This window comes from Leuresthes tenuis, unplaced genomic scaffold, assembly GCF_036924035.1.
Source record: "Leuresthes tenuis unplaced genomic scaffold, fLeuTen1.0.hap1 SCAF_20, whole genome shotgun sequence".
Classification (NCBI taxonomy): Eukaryota; Metazoa; Chordata; class Actinopteri; order Atheriniformes; family Atherinopsidae; genus Leuresthes; species Leuresthes tenuis.
Window position 1 is genome coordinate 8,741,692 of NW_027325374.1, and position 26,408 is coordinate 8,768,099.

The window sequence follows — 26,408 nt, forward strand, 5'->3', positions numbered from 1 at the left end:
AGAGTGAATCATGCATAAGTTAAATGTTTATAGCAGCTATTTAGACACCTATCCAGAGCATTTACTTATTCTAAACACCCCTGAAATCACCATCCTCCTATTTACCAGGGAGCTGTCATAATACCTAATTTCCTGTTCCTCATTTTCTCTCTAATTATTGGATGAGCACAATGGGTATTTGTGAAAACAACAGAGCACACTGGCTCATTTCTCACTGCTTAGTTTGTTCACTGGAGTAGGCTTGTCTTCATCCGTCTCATTTAGACTTAAATTCAAAATGTGAGATAAACAAGTGTGCTGGCTCTAGCAAGGAGACAGCTGATACTATTACAAATCTACTTTAGTTGCGTCTTTACAAGTTTGTTGTGTATATGTTTGGCATGAGTGCAGTAAACACTGGCACCTTTCTATATCACGTATCAGTAAACAACTTCAACCAAAAACACCTTTCTGTGCTTATAGATTGAAAAGATGAAGCCTGAATCCATCACACGAAGGATGGTTTGAACCCAGTACAGTTGCCAAGATTAAGCAATTAATTCTCTCTCTGTAAGCTCTTTGTAAGTGTTAAGGCGCAATTGTTGCAGGAGAATCATTTCAAAATGCTGTGCTCTTTCAAACTCTGTTTCTAAAACTGGCTTGAGGCCAGCAGAAATCTCAGACTGGTGCTGATATGGATTTGGCTCATTCACATCTGAGCAGTTAACAGGGAGCCAAAACAAATTTAAGAAAAAGACAACAACTCCTAACCTATAAATCAACAGGAAAACATCTAACATAACTTAAAAGATAAAATCTAGCTGCACACTCCATCCTTGTCACATCTGATGCATCTGTGAAATTAGCATCTTTGCTTCAGTGCTAAAATATTTCCCCATGTCCACATTTTTGGAGTAACCTACAATTTAATATGAAATAAAATAGACAAGTATGGCGTTACGACCCATGGTCTAAAAAAAAAAAAAGCCTTACATCTAGCAAGCTGCATCACAAATGACAAGAATCTTGAAGAATTCAGTGCTAAAACTGGGTAGGTGATATGAGACTCAGATATTTGTGTGAATCATGGTTCCTTACAAAGACGAAAGGTTTCACAAACACAAAAGCCCAACTTTTCAGATTTTTGAGTTCTGACAGAGATGTGGAACATGATGTTGACCTACTTTACAGCAACTGAGACAGGAACAGAAATTCAATTAACTTTCCTCGCAGCTAACCAGGGGAAGGGGAAAAGAAAAAGCTCATGTACCAGTGCTCAGTACCTGGGTGAGCCATAAGCCAGGAAATTATGATTTCCTGAGCACTAAAGTGACACATTGTGCAGAGCTAAACAGTCAAGACAGGGCGATAAAAGAAGCTAAACAAAGCCTCTGCTCCTGCATTCTGATGTCCCAAAGAGAGGAAGCGTTGTAATATAAAATTAGCCAGGAGTTTATTAATCAAAGATAAGCCACAATTGAGCTATATATCTGTTGACTTTCATTGTAAGCTGTTTAATGGCATGTGCTGTCTTCTAACAATATGTGTGAGTGTGCATTCCTTGTCTGCTGTGTGGGCACTTCCTCCAGACTCTGAGGGTGCGAAGGTCGCAGAATCACCACTGCTGATCTCTTACCGTCCCCACAACTTCAGAATGTTTGCTTCAGCACTCTTCTTCGCCATTATCTCCTCTGAACTCTTTAACACACTTTTCCCCTGCTCTCTTCAGTTACTGTCATTGGACCCTCTTGGTGGTGCACTTACAAGTTCTTTAAACGATATTACATTTTCAGCTGTAACCTTTCAGGAGTGTCTCCTTTTTCAATAGAAGCACTTTGGTAAGGTGATTTAATATACAGGAAAAAAAAAAACCTTAATGCGCTCCTATATAAGAGGGACTCTCAGGTGTGAAGACACAGAGCATGGAGTCGGCAGGCCTCTTAGTTTGTGCGCATGGCTTCCAGTTTTCTGGTGCTTTGTTCATTAACAAAACTATAACGCAAAACCATAAGCAAAGTGCTTTGAATAGAGAATAAGACCACTCTAGTTTCAGCATCCAATAGTGAATAGCCAAAGCAAATTTGAGTTTATTAAGCCCTAAAATGTGCTCAAAAGGCCAAGTGGCATGAACGTGCATTGCTATCACTCTCGTGCTTTTCTGTACCATCTTATCCAAGCTCAACATTTAGGTTTCCTATAGGCCATGTGTTTTTTTTGTTCCATTCATGTGCCATGAAAGAAGTGATACCAGAATTAGACAGAATAAATAATCTGATATCAAAATATGCAAATACACGACTGAGAGCATCAGTCTCACCTGCCAGGCGATAAAATCTTTCAGTTTATCTATCTTCTCAAGGTCCTCTGGGTGCTCCTGCATGTACTTGTCATTGAAGAAGGCCTAATGGAGAGGGAAAAGAGATTCTGGTGTGAGCATGATTGCATGAAGGGAGGAAAAGTAGAAGTTCATGACACAAGGAACAAGAATGGAGGAGGGGGACGGATATGATGAGACAAAGATATCGGATGGTATTTAACATGAGAAAAATCTAGTCTGGACAGCAGTTATTCTGCCACCACCAGTGACCAGAGAGCAAAGAATTCCTGCTGCTCCTCCTCTGACTCACACACCTCTCACAATATCAACGTAAATCAATTCCAAGATGAAATAAACACTGGGAAACCAAGTGGATATCTATTTTTTTTTTGTTAACAAGAGTGAGGCTAAATTGAATTTCCTTTTCCATATCAGTCCCTTTGATAGTGTTTGGATGACTAAATATGATGAAAAACAGGTTGAAATTATATCCAACAAAACAAGATTTACAATGATCTATTGATCTTGAGAGGAAAACAATGAAAATATTATGGCTGATGGCATCAAAGAATCCAGGATTTGCATCATGCATGAAATTATGAGCAGGTTCTAGATCATTTCACAACATGAAGTCAAAGCTGGGGGTAAATCTGGTTGATCTGAACTCATGTATCATGTGCAGTACTTTGATTATAATTTCATGAATTAGACATAAAATATGAAAGTCACATAAAAATAAATACTGCCAGCATAACACAAGCGTATCCTTGGTTCTTTTGCAGATGCATAACATGCGTCAGATGACTTGGTGTTTGTAGACATTACAGGAAATAAGCTGATTCCCTTTATTTTCAACCATGGAAAAGAACATAAATACCCTTCTGAAGACTCCATGTGGGATATAAAGCTGCTACATCTTCACTTGAATCACTTGTTGACACTTTACAGCATCTTAAAAGCAAAAACTACAATAAAGGGCATCATAGACTGCACATAAAAGATGGATGTAACCACAACAGTGCTCGTCATCGGGCTGTAAACTGTCATTTTGAACCTTGGAGTTCAACATTTACTATTGCTGGTTTATACAACCAGAAGTCTTATGGTTAGAAGGCAAAGAGACTCCTCACAAAATAATACATAATCTTAAACTTCAATAAAATTCAAATGGATAAGTTAGAAAATTCTCACCCCACAAGAAAGGTCAGGGTCATAGTGAAAGTCTGGCATGGCTTATTTAGTAGTCTTTTCTTTCTAACATGTCAAGAAAAGCTTCTGCTAAAGTGGAAAATACAGATAAAGACCTAAAAACATAGAGGAAATGCAACAATGGTGACACAGAACAAATATTTTCCAAGTTGTCTACCTTCTCGTAGTTAGCAAAACCTCCCATGACAGCTGGGTCCACGATCCCATTCAACAGCATGGAGAGGGGATTGATGGGAAGGTTGGGATCATTGAGATGCCTCTGCACAATGCTGCTGATCTTGTCATTGGTTAGCTGCATCGTTTCCATGGCATTTTCAAGTGGACTGATCTCTTCCTGTGCAGAACAATAGGGGGAATCATCTTAATCTTAACACTTATTCACCCGTTTCTGTGTATTTATACAAACATCAATACTGTCTCTGTCCAAACAATCCAAAACAATCAAATGTTGTGTTCACCAACAAGGGAAAGGTTAACGGACGATGGACTTATGAACCCTTAACTACACTGCCAAACAAAGCAACAAATAATTTCTGTGTGTGCCCCTACATGATTCTGCAACTGTATAATGAAGATGGATTCATGATGGTGCAAGGGAACATCAATATCCATGTCAACAAAATGTAACTGGCACATTCTGAGTAAAGATTATCGCAATACTTGGCAATGTTGCTGTTAATTCTACTACTGTGTGAAAGCATATTCCAACTAAAATTCATGCATCTCCACACTGGGATAATCTAGGATAGATGGGGGGGGGGGTTAATAAAATAAAATCACCTCCTTGTAGTAAGGTTTTAGAAGAAACATGAGTGGCTTGTTGAGCAAATGTCAGATTTAGACCCCTGCCAAGAGAAGTAAAGTTGTTGTGCCAGGAAGACAAATCTCCAATCTGTGTCGGTATGTCTCAGGCCATCTTGATATAAAGAATTGTCAGATGGAGGGATTAGGCTTGGTGAATCTCAGCCTAGTCATTACGCTTTAAATAGAGAGTCTGACCTTGGGGACCTGGCCTTTCCCTGGCTCATCTGGAGGCCAAGCTGCTGCTTACAGTATGTTCCAATCCAGCCTGAAGGAAGAGGTGTCTACTCTGAATCATTATGATGCCGGGGCTAGAGCCCACAACACGGAGCCAGGAGTTTGGGGGTATAGGGAGCAATAAAGTTTTGATTGTGCTAAAGATGAGGCAACCTGAGGTATGAATGTCATGTGCTGCTATTTGACAACTGAAAGCAGAGACAGCAGACTGTCGTAAAACCGCTTTGTGTGGAGGTGGCCCTTATTTAAGGCTTTTATCGAGCACAGACATGAAGGAGACTAATCAAATAAACAAATAAAGTAGAGTAAGTGATTTTAGAATACTTACGTCAGGCTAATCAGACTAAGTAGAGCATTTATATCGGAGAAAACTAAGGGAGCATTAAAAAAATGCAAAGGGTGTCTTTACTTTACCTGTTCTCCAATTTATGTCACTGTAGTGTCATTTCTTCCCACTCTCTACTCTGCCAGACATCTCAGGCCAAAATTGGGACACAGGACCAGCATTTTAAATAATCAAAAGGGAGTTACATGATCGCAATCTTAATGCGGGTCTAGTTGGATGTAGGCAAAATGAGATCATTCCAAGTTCTTCAGTGAACACTTAAGTCATAGGCTGCAGCCAGACCTTATTACCATAGGGTTTTCAATTCAGCAATCCAGGTAATTCAACAGAAAATCAACAGTGACTGAGGGTCTGAGTGGTCCTTTAGTTGTATTTGTGCTCTGGAGCTATTTCCAGTGGAAATAGCAGTATTTGGTCAATCAATGGGGGCCATTTGGGAAAGGAAGAACGTGCCCTGTCGTTAGACTGGAGGAGTGGCACGCGACTTGTCTATACTGCTTAACTGGACTAATCATATCGATTGACTTTGAACGAGCCTGCAGATCCTCATCTGATTAGGAGTCCTGCTTGGCATAGAGCCCCTTCATACTCACTGTTGAGACTGACTTGACTTCAAACCAGCGCAGGATGCCAGGAAGCTTGTATGCTGTTGTGTATGTGGTCCTCTCAATCCACATGTTCTGGAGACAAAATGACAGAATCATGTATCAGGAACTATCTAAGACGAGTAGTCGATTAAAAACGAGAAAGAAGCATCTATTATTGCAACAAAATAATGCGTTGTACTGCACTAAATTCACAGTTAAGACTGTTGTTGCATCAATTAGATTAAGGTGATGTAACAGCTGTTCATCTGAAGCCCATTGAAGGCGAGTCTGAAAGTGGGTCTTATTGTGCAATAAAGCCCACTTTGACACAACCACCAAAAAAATTACACCTCTTAAATATATCATGATGCTCAAAAAGAATAGCCGCAAGAGATAATTTCCCTGATCATATTCCATTCCAATGCACATTCACATTCCAATGCTGAACATTTCTTCCTTCTATCATTGATAGAGTAAAAAAGGTGATGAATTAAAAAGATTTGTGCACATTGACAAGTAAGTAGATTTGACAGAGATGTAATATGCCTATGATTAAATATCCATCATCACTCTGTCGGGACAGAGACCAATCAGAGAGACAACAGGACCAAGTCTCACATGAGTTAAATGCATCATCCTACTCTGCTGAATTGATGTCAAAGTAAACACGCGGAAGGAAGTGTGAATGGGTTTAATTTGTCTTCTTGTCACTGTTACCAGGATACTAAAAGTGCACAAAGCATAATTCATTTGATGTTCTAAAAATCAGGACTTGCCAGTAACAGGCCTATTATAGGCCAATAGATTTGGATCACTGTCAACCATTTAATTCTGTCTGCAACTACAAGTTTTCACAAGTTAAAAAGAAAAGAAAATAGAATCCTCTGAATATCTCATCCTCCATGTCAAGTCTGTCAATGTAAATGAGAGCTCTACACATTTCAAATGATTTACTGTGCTGCAAATGACAAAGTATTTGTGGAGCCTCAGTTTAAGATAGTAATCCAATGATGAGCAACGATAAAAAGAGTCTGTAGAGAGTGAGACAAACAAATACTTTATCCAGACAGACAACAATTACTCCACTGTCGGCATCCCAGCATCAGCAAAGACTGACAAGCAAGATCCAGCTGGGAAATCCATGGAGAGGTGGTCAACTGGCTTGGGTTTCCCAGTCCCAATGCTGCTTATGTAAAGGACAGCGAGGTCAACAACTTATGTGACATCTGAACTGTGTCTGCTTGATCTTCTGTCCGGATTAAAGGAACATATAAGGAACAAAATTATTCTGCAGTGGCCACGTTGACGAGGCTGCCTGAAATGGAGATTGTGACTGTGACTGATGGTGACTGTCTTTGTTTTTTGTTAGCCTGCTTCCTAAAAATAATCCGTAGATGATTCAGCTGAATAACGTTTTGTTCATGCACAAAATAAATCAAGTTTGTAGGAAAATGGTGGTCCCACATGGTGACATCAAATAGTGCTGCTCAAGGTTGTCCACCTGGTAACTTTTACATCACATAAATGTCACCATCTCTCAGGGATTACTCAGCAAAGTAGTACACGGTGGAACTTATTTTTAAAATGCTGGTTTTTATTGCCACTAAAATCTTCCCACACACTTACAAGCTAAAATGTCTTGTGGTTTACTTTAGTTCAAAACCAAGCTTAATGAGAAAAAGACAAATACCCCATAAGGACAACAAAAAAAGACAGCAATTACCGCAAACTCGTTGTCAGGGTCCTTCTCTCCCTTCCTCACTGGCCTGGAATACTGGAATTTATGGACTTCATTTACCATGTAGAAGCTGGGGAGGGAGAAAATTTGTTCCAGAGTAAATTAAAACTGTTACTAGCAATCTACAGCTTGATTGATACAGGTTGATTGCTTTGCTTCAGGTCAAACACAGGACAAACCCCCTCCAGGCAAGCTCTGGCCTGGAACTATGGTATTTAGCGTGTTGGTTTCCATCTGAGGAATGGCCTCATCTACACAGAAAATGAAGTCATTTTTGGGTCACACACATCACTGGCAACCCCCAGAGTTAGCTATACATGTCAGACATGCAGATAAGCTGCAGCATATGCAACAGAAGCATGTGACTACCAGGGATGAACTTTGCCAGATCGGGTTAATAGACTTTTCACAGGAGGAAAATTACGGTGTGACATTGTGGTGGAGGATCATCTGTCTGGGAGCATACATGATGACAAAAACAGCGACAGATTTTGACTCTCATGTGGAAATGAGTACCGAGCAATAATTCTCATAAATCCCTGAAATCATACCAAACGTTTCTAAAGCATGATATGAATAAACACAAGACGAATCAGTGTTATTCCAAAGCCAAAGCCCCATTACATTTAAAGCAACAGCAACGAGGCTGAGCACATCATTTTTCTAATTAACAAACCTTGTGACAATCAAACCACAAAGAAAAGCTCTGCTCAGGTGTTACTGTCACTGGAGTCTTCTATGTTACACTGACATTCACATGTTCTCCTCTGTGGATACTCACAAAAGGGCAACGCACAATCTGAACACGAAACCTGCTAGAAAATGAGCTAAGACCGTGTGGGATTTAAAAAAAAAATCCACTGAACTACAGATCTAATAAATAGGCTAATACAGAAACTGTAAATAAGATGTGCTACCCTAACTAAGCACTTTACATGTCATGAGCCAGCAGACTACAGATGATGGAGTGGTATGGTCTCGCAGAGCAAGGTCAGAATGGGCTGTGCTCTGCCTGCTGCTGTGACCCTTTGGCTAAAATGGCTCAGTCTCATTGCTATGCACCGCTGATATCTTCACTGAATGAGAGAATAAATGAGAGAAAACAGAGAGAAGGGACAGAGAGACAACTGGGAACAGCACGGTGAAAGTGAGAGATGGAAACGAAATTGGCAGCGAAAGGGATGGGCAGTTGGTGTGCAATGCTCTATCAGTTTCTAAACACGTCTCTCTGAACTAGGACATTAACAGAGTTACATTTTCCATTCAGACACAGCTGGCAAACAAGCCAACAGGCAGCTGAAAGGATCAGTGCAGGGGGGAGAGACCAGTGCTGTAGGCTTGTGATAAGATCAGTGCCCAGGTATATTTGCCTAAAGGTTTTTCCAAGTAAACGCCTTCTTTTAATTATGTCCATTGATGCGTTGGGTGGCATATCAAAGTGAATTTACACAGCTGAGTGGTGCAGCACCCAGCTGGCATGCAGACAAGTGAGCGCAGGGGCCCACTGTTTGCTGTGGCCCCGATACTCGACACAAAGCTATTAATGATGGCAGAGAAACAATGTCATACTTGGCACAGTGACTAATAGCAGATGGCTGGTGGAAAGTTAATAACCACTACAACAACAAGAAGGTCAACCAGGATTTGTTCTACACAGACCCACATTAAAATCAAGATTTAATCAGCTTCACTACAGCGGTGCTCTGCACATCACACAGAAAATGCTAATGCGCTTTTAGCACGTCATCACAAGCTCTATCAACTGTTTGACTGACTGGGGAAAGTAAATTAGGCATTGGCAGATTGAAATACATGCTGTGTGACTTTGAGTTACACGCTCTGCAAGTGTGAAGAGGTGAACGTGTGTAAAGTGTCCAGCTTACCTGACTATTTGCTCAGACACAGGCTTGTTTTGAAACTTGGCAGGCAGGTTTAGGATGGGTTTCACTGTGAAACACTGAATATCTTGAGCAGAAATGTCAAGGAAATAAACCGACTGCTGAACTCACATCTATGAAACAAAATGACAGGACTAGATGATAACTCAATGCAACAGTAGCTCAATGTTCAATGAAATCAGATTTTAAATAGGATTACATTGTTGGCAATGCAATTTCAAAAAAGAAAAATACACTTAGAGGTTAACATGATTTGTTTCAAGGAAGCATTTGTATGATGCCATTCTCAGAAATAAATGTGCAGGACTGTGCAAAACCTCTCATTTCTTTAGATACTGCTTGAAAAAAAAGGCAAAAGGTAAAGGCGTTTCATCAAAGCGTGAGCAAACGTAAATGTAAATATAGTACATAGGGACAGAATAGAGTTTGTACTTCTTCAAAAAGCTTGAAAGTCAATATATGAATCATCCTTGGTACACTTCCCTGCAATTTATTCATGCAGGCTTCAGGAATAGTTCTCCAGGCTTCCTGAAGGACATCCCAAAGCTCTTCTTTGGATGTTGGCTGCCTTTTGTTCCGCTCTGTCAGGATGATCCCACACTGCTTCAGTAATGTTGAAGTCTGGGCTCTGGGGAGGATTCATCCCTCCATACGACCTGTTGCCAATGATTTTCAGTTAGCTTCTTGTGTCATTTGGCATAGCTCAGCCTTTTCTCCCTGTTTCTCTTCAGTAAGAATGGCTTCTTGACAGCCACCCTTCCATGGAGACCATTTCTGATGAACCCTAAGTGAACAGTAGATGGATCAGCTGAAGGTCCAGATGCATCTCTCAGGTTCTGTGGCAGGTCTTTGCTGGATTTCTTTTCTATTCTAAAGGATATCACTTTCAGATACTCTCCCCATCTGCTGTAGTTTGCTTTTTAGGTCATCTCATTCTTTTCTTTTTTTAAAAGGGACAAACTGCTCACCATGCTGAAATATGACAGGTTTTTGATTAAAAACTCTGAGAAACATCTTGATGGAGCAAGAATATTTTCATGCCTGTTAAACTGTGATATTTTTGGTATTTGCCATAGGTAGAACTGAAGAAATGGGAACAAACTATATTTCTTTGTGACAGGCAGTTAATAACAAAGTGCCAAAACATACAATTTAAACAGGTTCTTTGCCTAGCAGACAACATTGGTTTCATTCCTCGAGTTAGGTGCTCCTTTTATAATGATTCATAGGTTAGCATTACGTGACTCAACAAACGAAAAAACATTTTCCTCTGAAAATGGTCAGACACAGGACTGAAAGGACTTGTATGGAAATGACTGAAAAAGCAGCTAAAAAATAAATAACTTTGAAAGACCTTCAGAAAGCCTGGAGAACTATTGATCAAGACCACTTGAAAAGATTACAAGAAAGTCTGGCTCATTGAAAACAAATTAGAGGGGAAGAAGGTGTGGCTAAAGACTCTACGCAGAGGTGACTATCAAATAGTGAACATTAATTAAACCGCACCTCTCAGAGCATCTGAATGGATCATCAACATGTGGAAAAAAGAATAAAACATGATCAAGGGGTTTCTTTTTGCTAATGAAAAAAAAATAACTCAAACCAACAGCTTAATGTGACTTAGTGATATTGGGCAGAGGATACATTGGCCAGAGGAACACTTTGTCTCTTCACTGGGTGGTGTGGTAGTCTTCATCTTCTCCGCATTGGGAAACTGGGTGAGGAGTCGTGCTTCAAAATCCTCCCTGCGCTCATACTCCTTCCCACGATAGATGAACATTTTGTTCTGAAGGGCAAGGAAGAAAAGATTGAGACCTTGAGGGTGTATAGGAAGACAGGCTCATTAACTGCACACATTATGTGCATATAAGGTGCACTGTTCATAGTTTATGAATATGTACTAGGCACAGTGACACAGTATTGACAGCACACATACAGCACTATCTCAGAGGATTTACAAGGAGTACTTCTAGAGGCTGAAAGTGTATTCAAGGATGATGGTAAAAAGAGACCAAAATGAGACAATGACAAAATATCCACATTAAAGGGTGTTTTTGATTTGTAAATCGACTTGGCCTAGTGCTTTGGCTGGGTTAAAATACATTATCATAATCTCCACATTAAACACTTGGAAATAGAGGTGACAGAAAGTTCTAGGCAACGATTCAGTGAGGGAAAGACTTTTCTTTTAGGTAAATGATAGACTTTAGATGGCCTTTACCGCTTTCTTTCACCAACTCTCACAATTTAGAGCTACGAATGAAGCTGCCTTAAAAAAAAGTAATATTTTAAATATTTTGTCAGGTGTAGTAATATCAATGAGCCCTCATCACTCATTACCTCACCGAAAAAGAGTTCAAAGTGGAATAAATTTTACATTTTAAATGGAGACCATTATTGCCTCACCTGTTGTTTTCGTGTCAAAAATTGCAGAGGAAAACAAAAAAAACCCCTAAATGATGACGGGAGGAAAATTATATTTCTGAAGAAAGCCCACACATTAAAATAAATCTGATCTACCGACGGCAAAGCTAAAATGAAAGACTTGGGAGCAAATCAACCTTAAAATGTATTAAAGAAAAGAAGAATAGATGTTCTAAATAATGTTAAGAGGCCCCGTGTGCTGGAGGATGAGGAGAAAACCATTACAACCGATGTCAACATTCTAGGGAAAGATTTATATATATATATCTCAACTCCCAATTTAATCAAATTAATTGTAGCTGTGATGTGTGCCTAGGGCCATTTTCAAATTTGCTTTGATCGACAAGTCATCATTCTCATTAGCCTGGCAAAGAAACTGCTGCAGTTTTTGACAGGTGGTCAACTGTGTGATGCCTGACATTTTGTCTTTAAATATTTTAAATCTGACTGAGGTTACCTAATGTTTTATCAGTGCTGCATATTCTATGCTCGTTCACAGGAAGACCGTATGGAAGCTGCTATACAGATTATGCACACAGTCACCTCAGCGCCATGATTCCCATTTGACTCTCAACCTGCACTGGCTGGTTCTGAACTGGTCATTGAGACAGCAATTTATGCTCAAATGTTTTTATCCTTCTTAACTGGAAGGTGAAAAGGCCATTTCATACATTAAAGAGACAAAGAAGAAACCATAAAAGTTTAATGTCATCAAGTCCAAATAAATGCATGATGTCAGAATACACAAGTCTTATAAGGCCTTGCAGATAGAGGAATCTGTAACATATGACTACAGGAGGATGGATATGTCCATCAATTTATGGTACAATCAGCTAACTAACACAGAGCCTGATGAAAAGGTCATTTTGTTTTATTACACATGAGTAAATTGTAGGAGGAATGCTCCTAAAAGCATGAGAGGGAACATTCCTTCATCTGCCTGAGTGTGCTAAGGGGCTTGCCTGAGTAACATTTTGAAAGATAAAACATGACAGCCCCTGTCCAGCGTCTCAGAATGCGGTGTGTTAGGCTACATATTTCATGGAAACTTTCACACACCCGGAACTGCTCCGGGGTGTCACAGGAAACCCAACGCAGGGATTAAGTAAATGTGAGGTTTGATAAGAGTAGAAATGAAGGGTGAGTAAATATCCCAACAGGCTCACCGCCACGTTCACTTTTGCCGTGCCTCTTCGCTCTGTACATTGGAAATGAATGGCAACTGACCACTTCCGTCGAGGGTTTGGCGGATCCCAGCCAATTCACTCTGCTCGTACTTAGTGATTGAATCGTGTCGTCATTAATGCTTTTGCCCATGTCCCAGTGAGTGCCTGTTCTTCAGTCTGAGATGGGTGATGCAGACCTATGTGCAGTTTATAAGTTTATAAGTGTAAAAATGACAGACGATGTTGTCCTTGACACAGGGACATAATACATACACTGTATGTGTTCTGGCAGCAATAAACCAATCAGAGAACATTACGTAATACGTACGCCTTATAATCAGGTGCGCCTTTTGTATGGGTTAAGTACAGAAATGGACCCCATAATTGAGGGGGAACTTTATAATCAGGTGAGCCTTATAGTGCGCAAAATACGGTAAATGCCTCTGAAGGTTGAAACGATGACTTAAGATAAAAATTATACACTTATATTTATTTGTGTAACATATACTACAAGAAACTAACACTTTCAAAAGTCACACAAAAGTCCCTATGGATAGAAACTAAAGAAAATTGGAAATCTTTAAAAAAAAAAAAAAGTAAATTACATACTTAAAAGCAAAAAAAAAATGATAGAAAGAAAAAAAAAGAGATAATGGGGATCAATGGCCTGGCTGCGTCTGAAGTTTTAATGCAAATTATGATATCTAGGACATTTCACAATTAGCAAATACCCCAGTGTCTAACTATATTACGAACTAATAAATCATAAGCAGCTGAATTAAGCACTCTAGCATAAAATCAATTTGTGAGGGGGGTGGATACAAAATGCCTTTATAAGAATATTGATTTTCTCACATAAATGACTTTTCCCTCGGGGCACTGCAACGCAAATAGCAGGATCGAACACCCTCTAAACTATATTTGTCATAATTAGTAACCCATACCCGAATACTTCCTTATGTACTCACAAGAAAATCTTTTAACATGATCATTAAACGCATCACCAGGGCGAACAAATTCAAAAATGTTTCACCAAGACAACGTAATGCTATCCCAGACTAGGACTCTGGGAAGACTGGGACTCTGTTCAGACAAAATGACTTGTTTGGCTGTAATCTTGACATTCACTAAGTAAGAAAATATACACTGCTAGGGGACAGTGAGGTAAAAATGGTTTGCAATAAAGACAAGCATCTACTGGTCTGAGTAATCATGACCAGCATGCAGACAGGCAATCTGACAATTCTCGCAAATGCCAGATGGACTGGGCTGCATAGTGGGCTGAAAGGCCAACTAAAGTGTGGACGAAAAAAAGAGTCACCAAGGGGATGGAGCCCACTTGATGTTAGAGTAGGTCACCTTAGTGGGGGTGGGGTGTGTGGTGGTGGTGGTGGTGGTGGGGGGGGGGGGGGGGGGGGGGGGGGTGTTTATTGCCCCATATCGGGTATCAGGATAGGTCAGCAGGATATAAAGGGAAATCAAGGCATAGTCACAAAACACATATGGATAAAAGTCCCAACAATAACAAAAAAAAAGGAGCGGATAAAGTCAAATAAGGATAGAAAAACCTCAACATGATGCCAAATGCTTTAAGTTAACGAAAATATACAAAAAGAACTTAACCCGATTAAGCACCACTGTCAGGGAAAAATTTAATTTCAGTTAACCACAGTGATAACTAAGAGGCGATGATAAAAAAAACACGTGGAGCAAAGCCTGGAGAGAGGCTGACTGTTATGTTAGGCAGAGTTGGGTGGTAAAGGGGACGAGTAGCACAACAATATTGCAGGTGATACACAGTTTCCTCCCAGCCCGCCGCTACTCTGTTCTTTCTCTGCGCTTTGGTAAAAAGACTAACAGCAGAACGATAAAACAGGATATATTGCCTTGCTTATGTGTTTTGATTAACTTTACATAGTGGTGTGCAAGCTAGGGGAAAATTAAGGGGCCGGTCCAGACAAAAACTGTTCAGTTTTGTTCCTGATCCAACTCTGCACCCCTTTCTACTTCAAAAGGCATGAGTATGGTTGTAATAAATATACAGTTTCAGAAGAAGACTATTTGTCATACAAATAAATATCATTCATGAATTAATTGTCTTTTTTTCACAACTTATCCTGCTACTATGTTAAACACCTACCATTAATCTAATAAATCCCCTAACCTCAGAATAAAGAATAACAGGCATTAATTGCAAATTAACATGAGAACATAAGAATTAAAAATACAATGTCTACAAAAATAAATAAATTGGACATGGCTGATGTGCAATTTCGACAGCAGAGGACAAAGGTGCAACATTGAAATCAATAAAATCTACCATCAGTCAACTCTATCAAATGGTAGAAAACAGTAAAGAATATGACCTTTTGTCAGTTTTACCCAGCTGCTTTTTAAATAAGTGAATGAAGATGATTATGCAAACATGATCACGATTATCTCAAGTAATTGTGGTTACATGATAAACATAATCATTGTGACAGGCATGAGGAGAGCCCCGGTCTAAGAAGAGAAAGACGAATTTGAAAAGGTAAATTAGGTGCACACTAATTCCTACAGGAAAATACAGCCTGGTATCCCCATGCCCTGGTTATTTGGGCAAGGTCAATCCACTGGAAAAAGAATAGAGAGGTCCAAGCTGTCCTGAAAGGCTGGTTAAGGAGCCAGTCAGATTAGACCAGCGTAGCTTCCCCCATCTGTAATAGAGTTTCTGCCCTGACAGATAAAAGAGGTTAGAAGGGGCACATGGAGATCGGAAAGAAGCAAAGGACCCCAGTGAAAGGTCTGTCATTCAAAATAGAGTGAAAAGGGAACAATCAGGATCATCGCTTTGGGGGCTATTCAGTGTGCTGCGTGCGTGTTGAGAAAATTAATTCCTCAAAGACAAGAAAACAACACCTTCAATGATGTGCCAGATGACAGCCTAAAAACAGCTCTAACAAGAACACATAACAAAAAGAAGATTAAAAAAAAAAGCCTTTGTCAACACTGCAGCAATTCATCTTCACCTTATTTGGACATACAAGATTATTTAATTTCTCAGTTGCATCTACGGCTCATATTTCTAAAAATCAGTGGTCAATTTAGAAATCAGCATGGCTCTTTCTGATGGTGCTACCACTTTCAAAAACATCTGGAGTTCCAGTAATATCCAAACAAGTGTGGTCTTGAATGTTTTGGGGGCATCGCCCATGATTCAGCAGCCAGTAAAAAAAAAAAAGCAATTTACAATGTGACCGAATCACTTCCTCTCACTTTGTATTGGGTGTGCAGCTTGGCTGTGTAGGTGGGGATAGGATGCATTGCGATGCAGGAAATGCTTTTAGTGTAGAGTTAATGGTGTTTATCTCAAGTTCAAGTGATGGAATTAAAGCTGCACGATCAGCTTTTAATTGGACAAACAAGATCAAGCTGTTTTTATGGACCTTCATTTGGGCTGATCTAAGAAACCATTCTGGAAGGGTCAACTAGCAAACAGTTTGTACAATGCTGAAATAAGGCTTAAAGTAAAGGATGAAAAGGGATATAATGTAAATGACACTTGAAAATACACAGACAAGAAATAAACTATTATAGATTTCTTTCAGATCTTTTAATCAAAGACAGCCTTTCTCATACCTTCCTACTTAAATCATAATTCTGAATCTCCCCGGCAACCTATTCATAAAACAGAAAGTCTAAAGATTTAGTTTTCTGTGAGTAAGTGAAAACCAGATCATGTGGGATGTTAAAAAAAGGGATTCCTGCAACAACAGCTAAAACACGTGGGGGTGAAAAGTGTAAAACATAAACGGTACATACAGATGACTGAGGCTGGGAAATGTTATGCTGATCCGAGTACTCACACGTAGAAACGAGGGGAACCCATTTCCATAATAGCCCACAGCAAAGTAGTCTGGTTTGGGCCGGATGACCTTCACTATGTTCTCATAGAACTGCGCCTGTTTCCGCTGTTGAGAGATAAAATGGAAAAACTAAGCAGCCTGGAAAACGTTTACATTTTAACATTTGTATTACACTTACTGAAAATCTTGCCATCAAAATACAGTATTGTTTAATTGTTGTTCCTTGTTTTTTTTCTTGTTGCTTCCTTTCTGGACAACTCTTAAACAAGCGAAAAAGTAAAAGCAAAAGTAACATCTTGCTTCTTTTTTCCTCTTAAAAGATTAGCATCTGCAGCTACCTTTCCACAGGACTACATCAGCACAGCAACATTTTACTATTTGTTGTGTCGACCTGCGTGGCAGATTGGACTTTGTTCCAATTAGTTCTGCACAAGCTTGTTCCCTAGTTAAAGCAATAGCAACTCAAAAGTATTTATCCAACACAGTTTATTTTTATTTTTATTTCCAGGCAAAAGTCTGAAATAGGTTCTATGGGGGCAGTTCTTGCTGTTGAAATAAAAAAAGAAAAGCCGCCCTAAAACTGCCCACTAGTCCTTTGGTGGAAAATGGTCTTAAGATGGAGGCGCAGTCAGAGTTCACATGGTGTTACTGCAATTGCAATTCAACAACAAAATAATCTCACTTACCAAGGATGCACTAAGCTGCTCAAAGTCAAACATTTCATTCTCGTATTGTTCAGCCAGTTCCTTGCTCAAAATGATTGCCTCCTCCCACATCTATAGAGTACACAGACAGTCAAAAGATGAATTCATAATAAAGATTAAAGCAGAGATAAAGCACTCATTTCCTGCCAGCTGAATAACACAAATTCTATGCTAGCCTTCCACAGGCAATAGTATTCAAACACAAGCTTCTTATCATGTCAACATTTTTCCCTTTTTGTTGATCTAACCCACTAACCCCAGATGCCATCTACTTATTGCTTTTCCCTCGAGAGTCTTTCAGCACACTGGGGTGGTGTCATAGATACATGTGAACCACTCAAACCCGCTGAAAGGCTCCTGAGTGGCTTTCCGATCAAGTCGATTGGACTAAGCAGATCTGAGCCAGACTGGAGGTGCTCCAAGTCCAGATTGCTGGTCAGATCAGTGTGCCATCAGTGAGAGTGGTGGTGACAACACCATCTGGGCCTGCTTTCAATCTGATTTCTGTCATACTTCTAGAAACTGTCCTCAGTTGAAACCCTGGTCCCTGGAGTGTTGATGTATTCTTCTAGCCACTGTAACTCTTCAGTATCAGTCTGATGGGTTTGTATGCATCTGTTTATCCAAGTGCCTTTCAAACAGTTGTCTCCCTGAGAATATTTTGCCGAGTGACAGTTGGCTCGAGAACCAAGAGTGGCGGCTGCATCCCAACTCTGATGACACATACAAAGCCTTCAGACATCACACACAAGTGGCTCTGGCTGTAGTTCTGCGAACATAGTCCAGGTTAAGCTACAGGCTGAGAAAAAAAAAATCTGAAGTATTTTGAAGAGTAGCTTATAATCAGCTCCAATGAAACGTAATATTTTCTCATTCTCAAGTGGCAAAGATGGCATTCAAGTATGGCACTAATATGGTATTAAAGTAAAAGAGAAAAAGCTAAGCTTGAAAGAGGAGTGAGGGGAAGGGATTTAACAAAGGACAGGGTTATAGAAAGGACAGCAAAGAATTGGAGTAATGCTTGTGTGATCTGATGAACATCTTTATCCATCTAAAGAAGAGAATTATCAACAATCCTTGAAAAAATCAAAAATAAAACAAATAAAAAAAAATCCCTGCTCTATCGGCGCACGTGTGTATGGAAGCCGATACACGTCTTACCTTGCCCTTGTCGAAATAATTAACAATCTCTTGGAAGAGCTGGTCCTTAAGCTGTCCTTGAGTCGTGGCCTGGTAACCGTCTCTCTGGGTCAGGTGGGCTGCACATTGCTCATCTGACCACTACAGAGAACAATTTAACATGGGGTCAACACTGTGCAAAACAATGCAGAGCAATAGACGAAAGGGTGACAAGAAATCAATCCCCGACTTATAGCCAATGCAAATGGGTGAAATTGATGTGTAATTCTTTTTAACGCTGTCCTACACATTGGCAGGCCAAGATGGAGACTTGAGACATGGTTAGTGATGCACATATCAATACATATTGAATGGTTCAGGAAACAACAAAGCAATACATTTCTGTAGCCACTGCTCGAAGGGCTGCTTTGCGAAAACAGTTATTTCCATGTTGGTTTATGTTCACCAGTCATGTTTTGCACTCCAGTGGTTTTCAATCAAATTGATTCTTCCTTTTTATTTAATTTTTTTTTATTATAGGAAATCTCAAATGTTTGCTCATTTCTGAGATATTTTATGATGCTGAGGGAAATTCAATCAAACTGCTGTTGAGTTTTTCATGTTGAGAAGGGCTTTTATCCCTTTTTTGCAAATAAAATCTACACATGCTGTTTTGGTATCTGGCACATGAGTCTTCCCGACCCAGAACAGTGCAGCAGTGGGCCTGCCAGGTTGAAACCAATCCACTAAAGAAGAGCTTTAAGGCCTAACTCCTGCTTGTGATAATATAAGCACCTAACAAAACCGAGTCATGACGCCATTTAATCTTACTCAGAATATGTTTGATTTCCTACAAAAAGCAACAGAATAAGAATACTCTTTGAGCTACATTTGAACAGCAAGCCAAGAAATTTGCATGACCTGCACACGAGTTGGGTAATACATAATTGCTCTGCTGTCATATGAAAAAGGGATGCAGGGCAGCGTTGGCTTAGCTTATTGATTTCTTTACAACTGGATTGCACTATTTACATGGCAAAAAGGAACTGCACATTTACCCTGCTGTTAATTCATCAGAGGTATCATAATGTTCTTGGTATTCTACTGGAGGACCAATTGTTGCAACAGGAGCCAGTTCTACTCTATAAATGCTGGTGGATGCAGAAACCTGTATCCGACATCAGCACTTTGGTCAGATTAGATTGTTTAGAAATGTTGTATAGTCGAAAAACTAACTCAGTTCTGAATGCTGATAAAAATGATCAGTCATCTTTATTCAGTCTTATTTACATCTGTGTGAGAGTTCGAAATGAGAACAGTCAAGAAAAAAGGATTTCTACAAACAGCAGGGGAACAAAATTAACCAACTTCCACAACACCATATTAAAGCCTTCTTTCTTGTATGCTGTAATCAGGAAGGCACAGATGAGCAGATCCAAAGTAATACAATCAACTCCTGAAATGTAACTGTGACTAGTCAGTGAGGAAAATGTTATTCAGTCACAGCCTGCTATACTCTGTCAAGACCTGCACAAAGGCTGCAGCAGCCAGCTATTTATGCAAATACAGATGAGCTGTTGGATGATTTCATTTTGGATAAAAGGCAAGGAGGAAAAAAACTTTCAATTCATGGTAAACCAAACCCCAGCTGGGAATAGACACTTGCTCCTTGTGTAAAGAGTTTTGTAAATATCGGTGTGCTATTATTTTTGGCTGGGGATAGAAACTGGAGGAGAAGGACTACATTAACAAAAAGTTGCGATCAAAAAAGCAAAGCATCGTGACAACCTATATACATTTTCTAATGGAAACCTTTGTTTTTCCCCCAATAAAAGAGACTGGGGTGAAAAACATGCTGCTCTGCAATTCTGCCATCTTAGCAGCCATCTCATGCATTGGTGGAATTAAAGGGATGAGGTTTTATACTTTTAATTCTGTACACATTCAAATTAAGACACACATATGCACATTTGTTTAATGGCTCAGGTTAAATGCAACCTGCAAGACAATAGCTTAGCGGTGATTCAAAGTAAATAATTTGCTTCCACGTTTATTTACTGCCAGTCTCGTGTCTTTGTACCTTGAGCAGTTTTGCGTGTAGCAGCAGAGTGTAGGCAGCCTCGGTGTAGTTATCGCACTCTCTGTGGAGGTCGCACAGCTTGTACAGGTACCTGGCAATGAAAAGCAGTGATTTAGGGATCATATCTTTGTGGGCCTTTCACACTTTAACAATAGACAGACAGTTAACTCTGCTACACTGACAAGTGTTGACAGGTTATTTTACCTCTAAAAACCCCTGACAAACCGATGGAAAACCCAGGCGGTTTGTGTAATAGGACAAGCATTTTAACAAAATCAGCTCTTTTATTCTAGATTTCTGGGGATATATACAAACGAAACTACCTTTAAATTTAAAAGAAAATGCCTTAAAGCGACTGAATGTTTATTTGAATATTTCATCATATATAATAGCACAATGCTGGACAAGGTCTTACCTGATGTACATCTCCTCTCTGTCTATCTCCTTGTAAAAGTTCTACAGCATGACAGAGACAAGGCATTAAAACAAGTATAAAAGATTTTCAGGTTTTACACCACCGCCATAACTCCAACAAACCCTCAGTACATCACCTTTTCAATGCATAAAATGTATTTCTTTAAAGAACATTAATTTGGTAAACTAAGTAATCACTAAATAACAACATGGCTTGCAGCAGGAAGACTTTAACTATCATTGTGAAGTTAAGAATGAATGTAAAACCGAAGAAAATAAAAGATAAATATTGAACCGTGTGTCTATGAGTCTTTTCAATGCTTGTGGACGTGGGACAAAACTGACATTTCTGTGCGGCAGGATGAAATGTCACTTCATAGAGGAGAGGTGATTCAGGTGAGCTGCTCTGAGATAACATCTCTAAACACTGTGGTATATCGAGACGTTCGTTTTTTGTGTATGAGGACAGTTCCAGGCCATTAAGGTCAATTCACTGGGAACAGCAGCCCATTAAAAAAACATCTAACTGCTAATATCAGAGTCATTTACAAGTGTCATTTAATTAAGAGGCTTCTACGTATCATGCATTTCTATTACTGGGTTTGAGTGTGCATTGAGGGACCTCAGTCATCTTACCAGGACGTTGACAGTGCAGCTCATGCGGTTTTCCTTGTTCTCGTCATGCATGATGGTCCTGTAGTCCAGTAGTCTCTCCAGCAGACGCACCACCAGAGTTACAAAGTTCTCGCCAGTCCTGGCCAGGTACTTGTGTTTCCGGCAGTGCTCCAGCAAACTGGTATTAGTGTTTTGTGGTTGTGTATATGTTGGAGAAGAAACAAATTGAAGGCTGATTTTAGTTTTGTGAAAACATTACTGTTTTGCCAATGAAGGCAGAGATAGCATCTAAGTTTTCGACAAGCTGTGATGAGAAGTCGTGTGATCATCAGCACACTGTGGTTATTTTGAGGGGTGCTATGTTGCAATTAGCATTATCTAACTTGCGAGAGGCTCAGGCGTAATCCTGCCCATTAATCAGCACTTACATTTTCTGAAAGAGAACTTTGTACTGCTCGTCTCCGCGGCCCCCCTCCACCTCGTGATCCAGCTTGGTGATGATCTCGTTCTCGAACTGCAATTAGACAGAGCAGGCGTAAATAATCAGTACAGCTAATTTTTCAATTCATTAATGCCATCTCCGTGTCTCACCCTCTCCCCACATCAAGTCGTAGCTGAGGGGGTTTGGGCTTTGACTTTAATCGTCCCCCTCTTGCAGTGCAGCTGGCTGTGAGCTGGTATTTTCTGTTCATTATTAAAGTTTTTCTTTATCTGTTGAAATTTTGTCAGAAGAAAGAATAAGCCTGAAATGTGAGACAAGTCCCCTTTACTTCTGCTCTATTGTTGCTGAAGCTGTTGACAGTGATGCATGGACCTGTTTCTCTAATATTTGTATGTAGCAGCTGTAAAAAAAACAGACTTTATTGTGCTGAAACAAAACAATTTCTCTGACTTCTTGATGTCTATTGGTCCGACACAAACACAAAACAGGAGAGTGCAACCTAGTGAGAAATGATATAAAGGCTGTTGTCTGTTAAGCCATTGATTTACAACTCACAGAAGGAAAAGGAAAAACCCTTTAAAGTGAATGATACTGGCTTGCAGCCTGAAAAGGGGACCAAGTCAAAGAGGGAAAGAATAATAATAACTAGCATTTACCTCCAATGTGCAAGATTTTGAGTGACACTTTGACTTAAATGGCAACACCTGCGCTCCCCTCAGAATTATCTGTGAGGAATGCTAGATAAACTGCCAGTCTTCAAAGGACTGCAAAGGCCACCAGAACCACTTTCTTTTCTTACTATCTTATTTGATAGTAGTAACATAAGCTGGAAGCCCCTTCACAGGGCTGAAAAAACTGTGAGACATCTGATGAAAAAAATTAGCTGTAACTAAAAGGATTTCCTCACTCAGAAAGACTGAATTTTGCTTTGTAACAAGGCATAATATTAAGTTCCACTTCCGTGGCCGTTTATAACTGCAGTAAAATAAGATTTGCAGAATTATAAATAGCCTGAATAGAGCTATGAAACTCTACCTCTGACAGACTACTGTTGGCTCCCCTTATTTGTTACAGAGTCCCTTTATTACTGCTCCTCTACTACTGGTGTCATTTCTCAATTTGCAACAACTGTTTAAGGACGCACCCGCTGGAAGCTGCATGTGAAGTGGAACTCGCACTGCATCATGTCAAAGAAGATGGGGATGGTGGCCTTTCGCAACTCGATCTCAGGAACTAGAGTCATCTCCAAAATAGGGCCAACCATTTCGGGGATAAATTTTATCTTGTGTGGTCCTGAAAGGTGAAAAAGACAAGTAAGCACAAAGCACACTGTAAAGAAATATTTGTAGACTCCAATTTCGACAAAACAAGTACTAAGATTCTAAAGTACAAGCTGCAAACAAAAAGGAAATCTGCCTCTTCATGCCTCACAAGGTTCCCGTACTCAGAGTCTTAGTAGCAACAAATAACTTCAAGCTAAAACACTGGATAAAACAACGAAACAGTGGGCAAATTGAAATGACTACATCTAATATGATAAAAAGCTGTGATTAAAGGATCAGATGGTGTTGGTGACCATCAGAATAGACACAGGTGCCCAATTCTTACACCCCAATCCCTGTGCTGCAAAACAATCTCATTCCATCGAGACTTCATTGCTACAATCAGTCTCTCTCATCCCATTACAAGGCTTATTAACACATGACGGTCTATATTTAGCTGCTGATCTTTGCTTGGTTGACTGGTAATGACTTTCTGGATATTTGGTTAGCACATAATCATAAACACAAATTGAGAAAATGTTAATTCAGAATATGTCCTTTGTAAAGAGAAGTTTGCATAAATTAATGCAGAAGCAAAATGTTCACGCTAAAAAGTGAAAGTGAACAATACTGACACAAAGAATGAGTCAAATTACCTAGATTGTACCACATATCCCTGATTTCAAAGCCAATCTGTCTTCTCATGTCCTGGTACCTAAAACACAAACACAGGAAAAGCGTCACACATACTACTGTTAATTCGTGGCATTCAAGGTGTGAACAGTAAATTGACTAAATCTATGTGGAGCTATCGTTGTTCTCACTGGCTCTTTTTCCAAACATCAAGCATTTCTCTACTACACAGACAATAATAACCACACATGGGGCAATGTGGGGTTAAGCATCTCACCAAGGACCCTTGAACATGCAGACTGGAGGAGCTGGGGATCAAACAACTGACCTTCCCCTCTAACTCCTGAGTCACAGTTGTCCCATGAGGAGTGTCAGTGAGCGCACGAAAAGCACAAAATCGGGAGGTGGGACTCAACAAATGAAAGCTGCTATTTTTCAATAATTATATTCATTGCCCCCCTGACAGCTGACCTAAATACATGCCATACTTAATAATATTGAATCTATGTATGTTTTCCTACAGACAATTAAAACGTTTAAAAAAAAAATCTAATAAAAGTCACAATGCAACAAATTCACTGTGCGTGGGCCATCTTAAGTTGTGTTGTTTTGTATACCATGACCTAAAAAAACCATGCTGTAATGTTATTTAGTTCACAACATACACACGTTTGTCAGTTACTGTGCGTCTTCTGCTTTGGTTATCCATCTGAACGCAGAAAAAAAAAGGGTGGATGACACGAGGCAAAGTGTTTGATCAAGCAGTCTCTGTTTTTTTAGTTTTTTAAGGCTGACTTTGTGCGTCAAGAGCCCTCCTATAAAACAAAGACTTTCAGAGGAAACTAAAAAGATTGCTCCCATCCTCCCTCCTTGTCCATCTGCAGGGCTTTATAAGCTGATCATCTCGGTCATGTTTAGGTCATGAGCCAATTTTCATGGCAGCCCAGTGGCCGTCTCCCTGCCTACCACACTGTCCCAGGTCAGAGAAAGGACAAATAGTAAGTTGGGAAGGACAGAGAGGGACAGACATAGAGCAAGTGATGGAGAGACTAACAAGACTGGAAACAGGGGGCAGAGAAGCAGGGTGCAAAGTCAGGCCATTTCTGTGAAACCATCCACACGAAACAAAAAGTTAATGGCTTTGGCTGCTTTGACTTATTGCACATTTGTTAGGAATGATGAATAAATTCAAACCAGAGAAATACAAAAAAGATAGCAGACTTTTTGTGAGACTTTTTTAAGTCCACCGACTTATCAAAGCACACTTTAACCACACCATTACCTGCTGAGGAGTAATTACATGCACTTTTACTGTTGATTCACCATGGAGAATGACTGCACTGAACCTCCATGTTGTGTTTCAGATTTGGAGCAGTCGTCAATCTATCTGTTTGGCTCAGCAAGTTGGCAAAAAACAAAAAAAAGTTGCTTAAATCTACCTGAACAGCTGTGCTGTGTTACTGCTAATCTAACATATGCTTCTGCATCAATTGAGAGGAACTAACAAACTGTACCTGGCGTCAACTTACAGGTCACCTGGGGATCCTGTACAATTTAGAAAAGCAATTCTTATTTGGTAGAAACTAGCTTACAACTGTGGAAAAACAGCTTATGAGATTTTCAGATTGAATATGAATATTTTTTGCTATTTTCAACTATGTTGTACTATAATCAACTGTAGAAAGGGCCTGTGTAATTGTTCAGAGGTACAGCTGATTTCACTCATTTTCACAACATCCATTTACTTAGGGAGTGCATCATTACCACGGTATGACAAACCCAAGTAAAAGTGATCGCAATGCATCCACAACACAGATCTGCAGAACTAAGATATACACTTGGAATGACAAATTGCTGCTTTTCTTTTAAAGATACAAAACAATTGCCTTCTTTTGTCCTATTTTTTCGTTCAATGGGCCTTCAAAGAAGTGTGAATTGTAGACCTTCTTTTTTAGTCATGTTTGATTTGTTAAACTTGAAACGATGTCAAAGTCATCACAGATTCGCTTTCCAACTGTGGACACTTTGGAACAACTGCCATGTTCCTATAGGCTTGTCCACCATCAGACTATCACGCTGAGCTACCTAAAGTGCATGGCGACTTCTCTGCATTCTCCTCCTTGCGCACTAATAGCACAAAACTTTGGTGCGATATTGCAAAGAGATAAGAAGAGTAGAGTTTGTGCGTGCCTCATCCGCTGACCCAAAAACTAATATCAATTCGGAGCCTTTTTCGCACATCGTGCTGCTTCAGAGCATCCAGTGGCCCTTACAGAATTCTAAAGCTCGACTGACTGTTTTGCCAATACCATAGAAAGGCATGCCAATGCATTTTGACAGAGGGGAGAGGAGCATTGAAATAATCCTTAAAAAAGAAGCTGCGTCACGTCTTTATTGCCTAGCCAGGTCAAAGCACTTTACAATATCCAGCCATCAAAGGGAGCACTGTTGCAGAGCCCAAGCATTGATTTTGGGCAAAATCATTGGGAAAAAACTACTAAATATAAATAGATGCCAGACTCTAAATGACTATAGCTGCACGCAGAAATTTTTTTAATGAATTATATATAACATCCTTGACTATTTTTGCAT

General features: G+C 39.8%; 1 protein-coding gene across 2 annotated transcripts in view; it reads right to left on the reverse strand.

The window, feature by feature from the left end:
- The window catches only part of dock1 (dedicator of cytokinesis 1), a 177,188-nt gene that overhangs the window by 12,550 nt on the left and 138,230 nt on the right, over positions 1-26,408 (reverse strand). For both annotated transcript variants that reach the window (XM_072374073.1, XM_072374072.1), the window contains exons 32-46: positions 23,840-23,898; positions 23,066-23,214; positions 21,908-21,993; positions 21,501-21,657; positions 20,866-20,906; positions 20,451-20,541; positions 18,413-18,532; positions 17,234-17,323; positions 16,548-16,652; positions 10,757-10,898; positions 9,098-9,179; positions 7,200-7,284; positions 5,483-5,569; positions 3,663-3,839; positions 2,297-2,380 (exon numbers count right to left, since the gene is read on the reverse strand). In XM_072374073.1, coding sequence (XP_072230174.1) covers positions 2,297-2,380; positions 3,663-3,839; positions 5,483-5,569; positions 7,200-7,284; positions 9,098-9,179; positions 10,757-10,898; positions 16,548-16,652; positions 17,234-17,323; positions 18,413-18,532; positions 20,451-20,541; positions 20,866-20,906; positions 21,501-21,657; positions 21,908-21,993; positions 23,066-23,214; positions 23,840-23,898 — 1,555 coding nt within the window. The remainder of the gene's footprint in view (positions 1-2,296; positions 2,381-3,662; positions 3,840-5,482; positions 5,570-7,199; positions 7,285-9,097; positions 9,180-10,756; positions 10,899-16,547; positions 16,653-17,233; positions 17,324-18,412; positions 18,533-20,450; positions 20,542-20,865; positions 20,907-21,500; positions 21,658-21,907; positions 21,994-23,065; positions 23,215-23,839; positions 23,899-26,408) is intronic.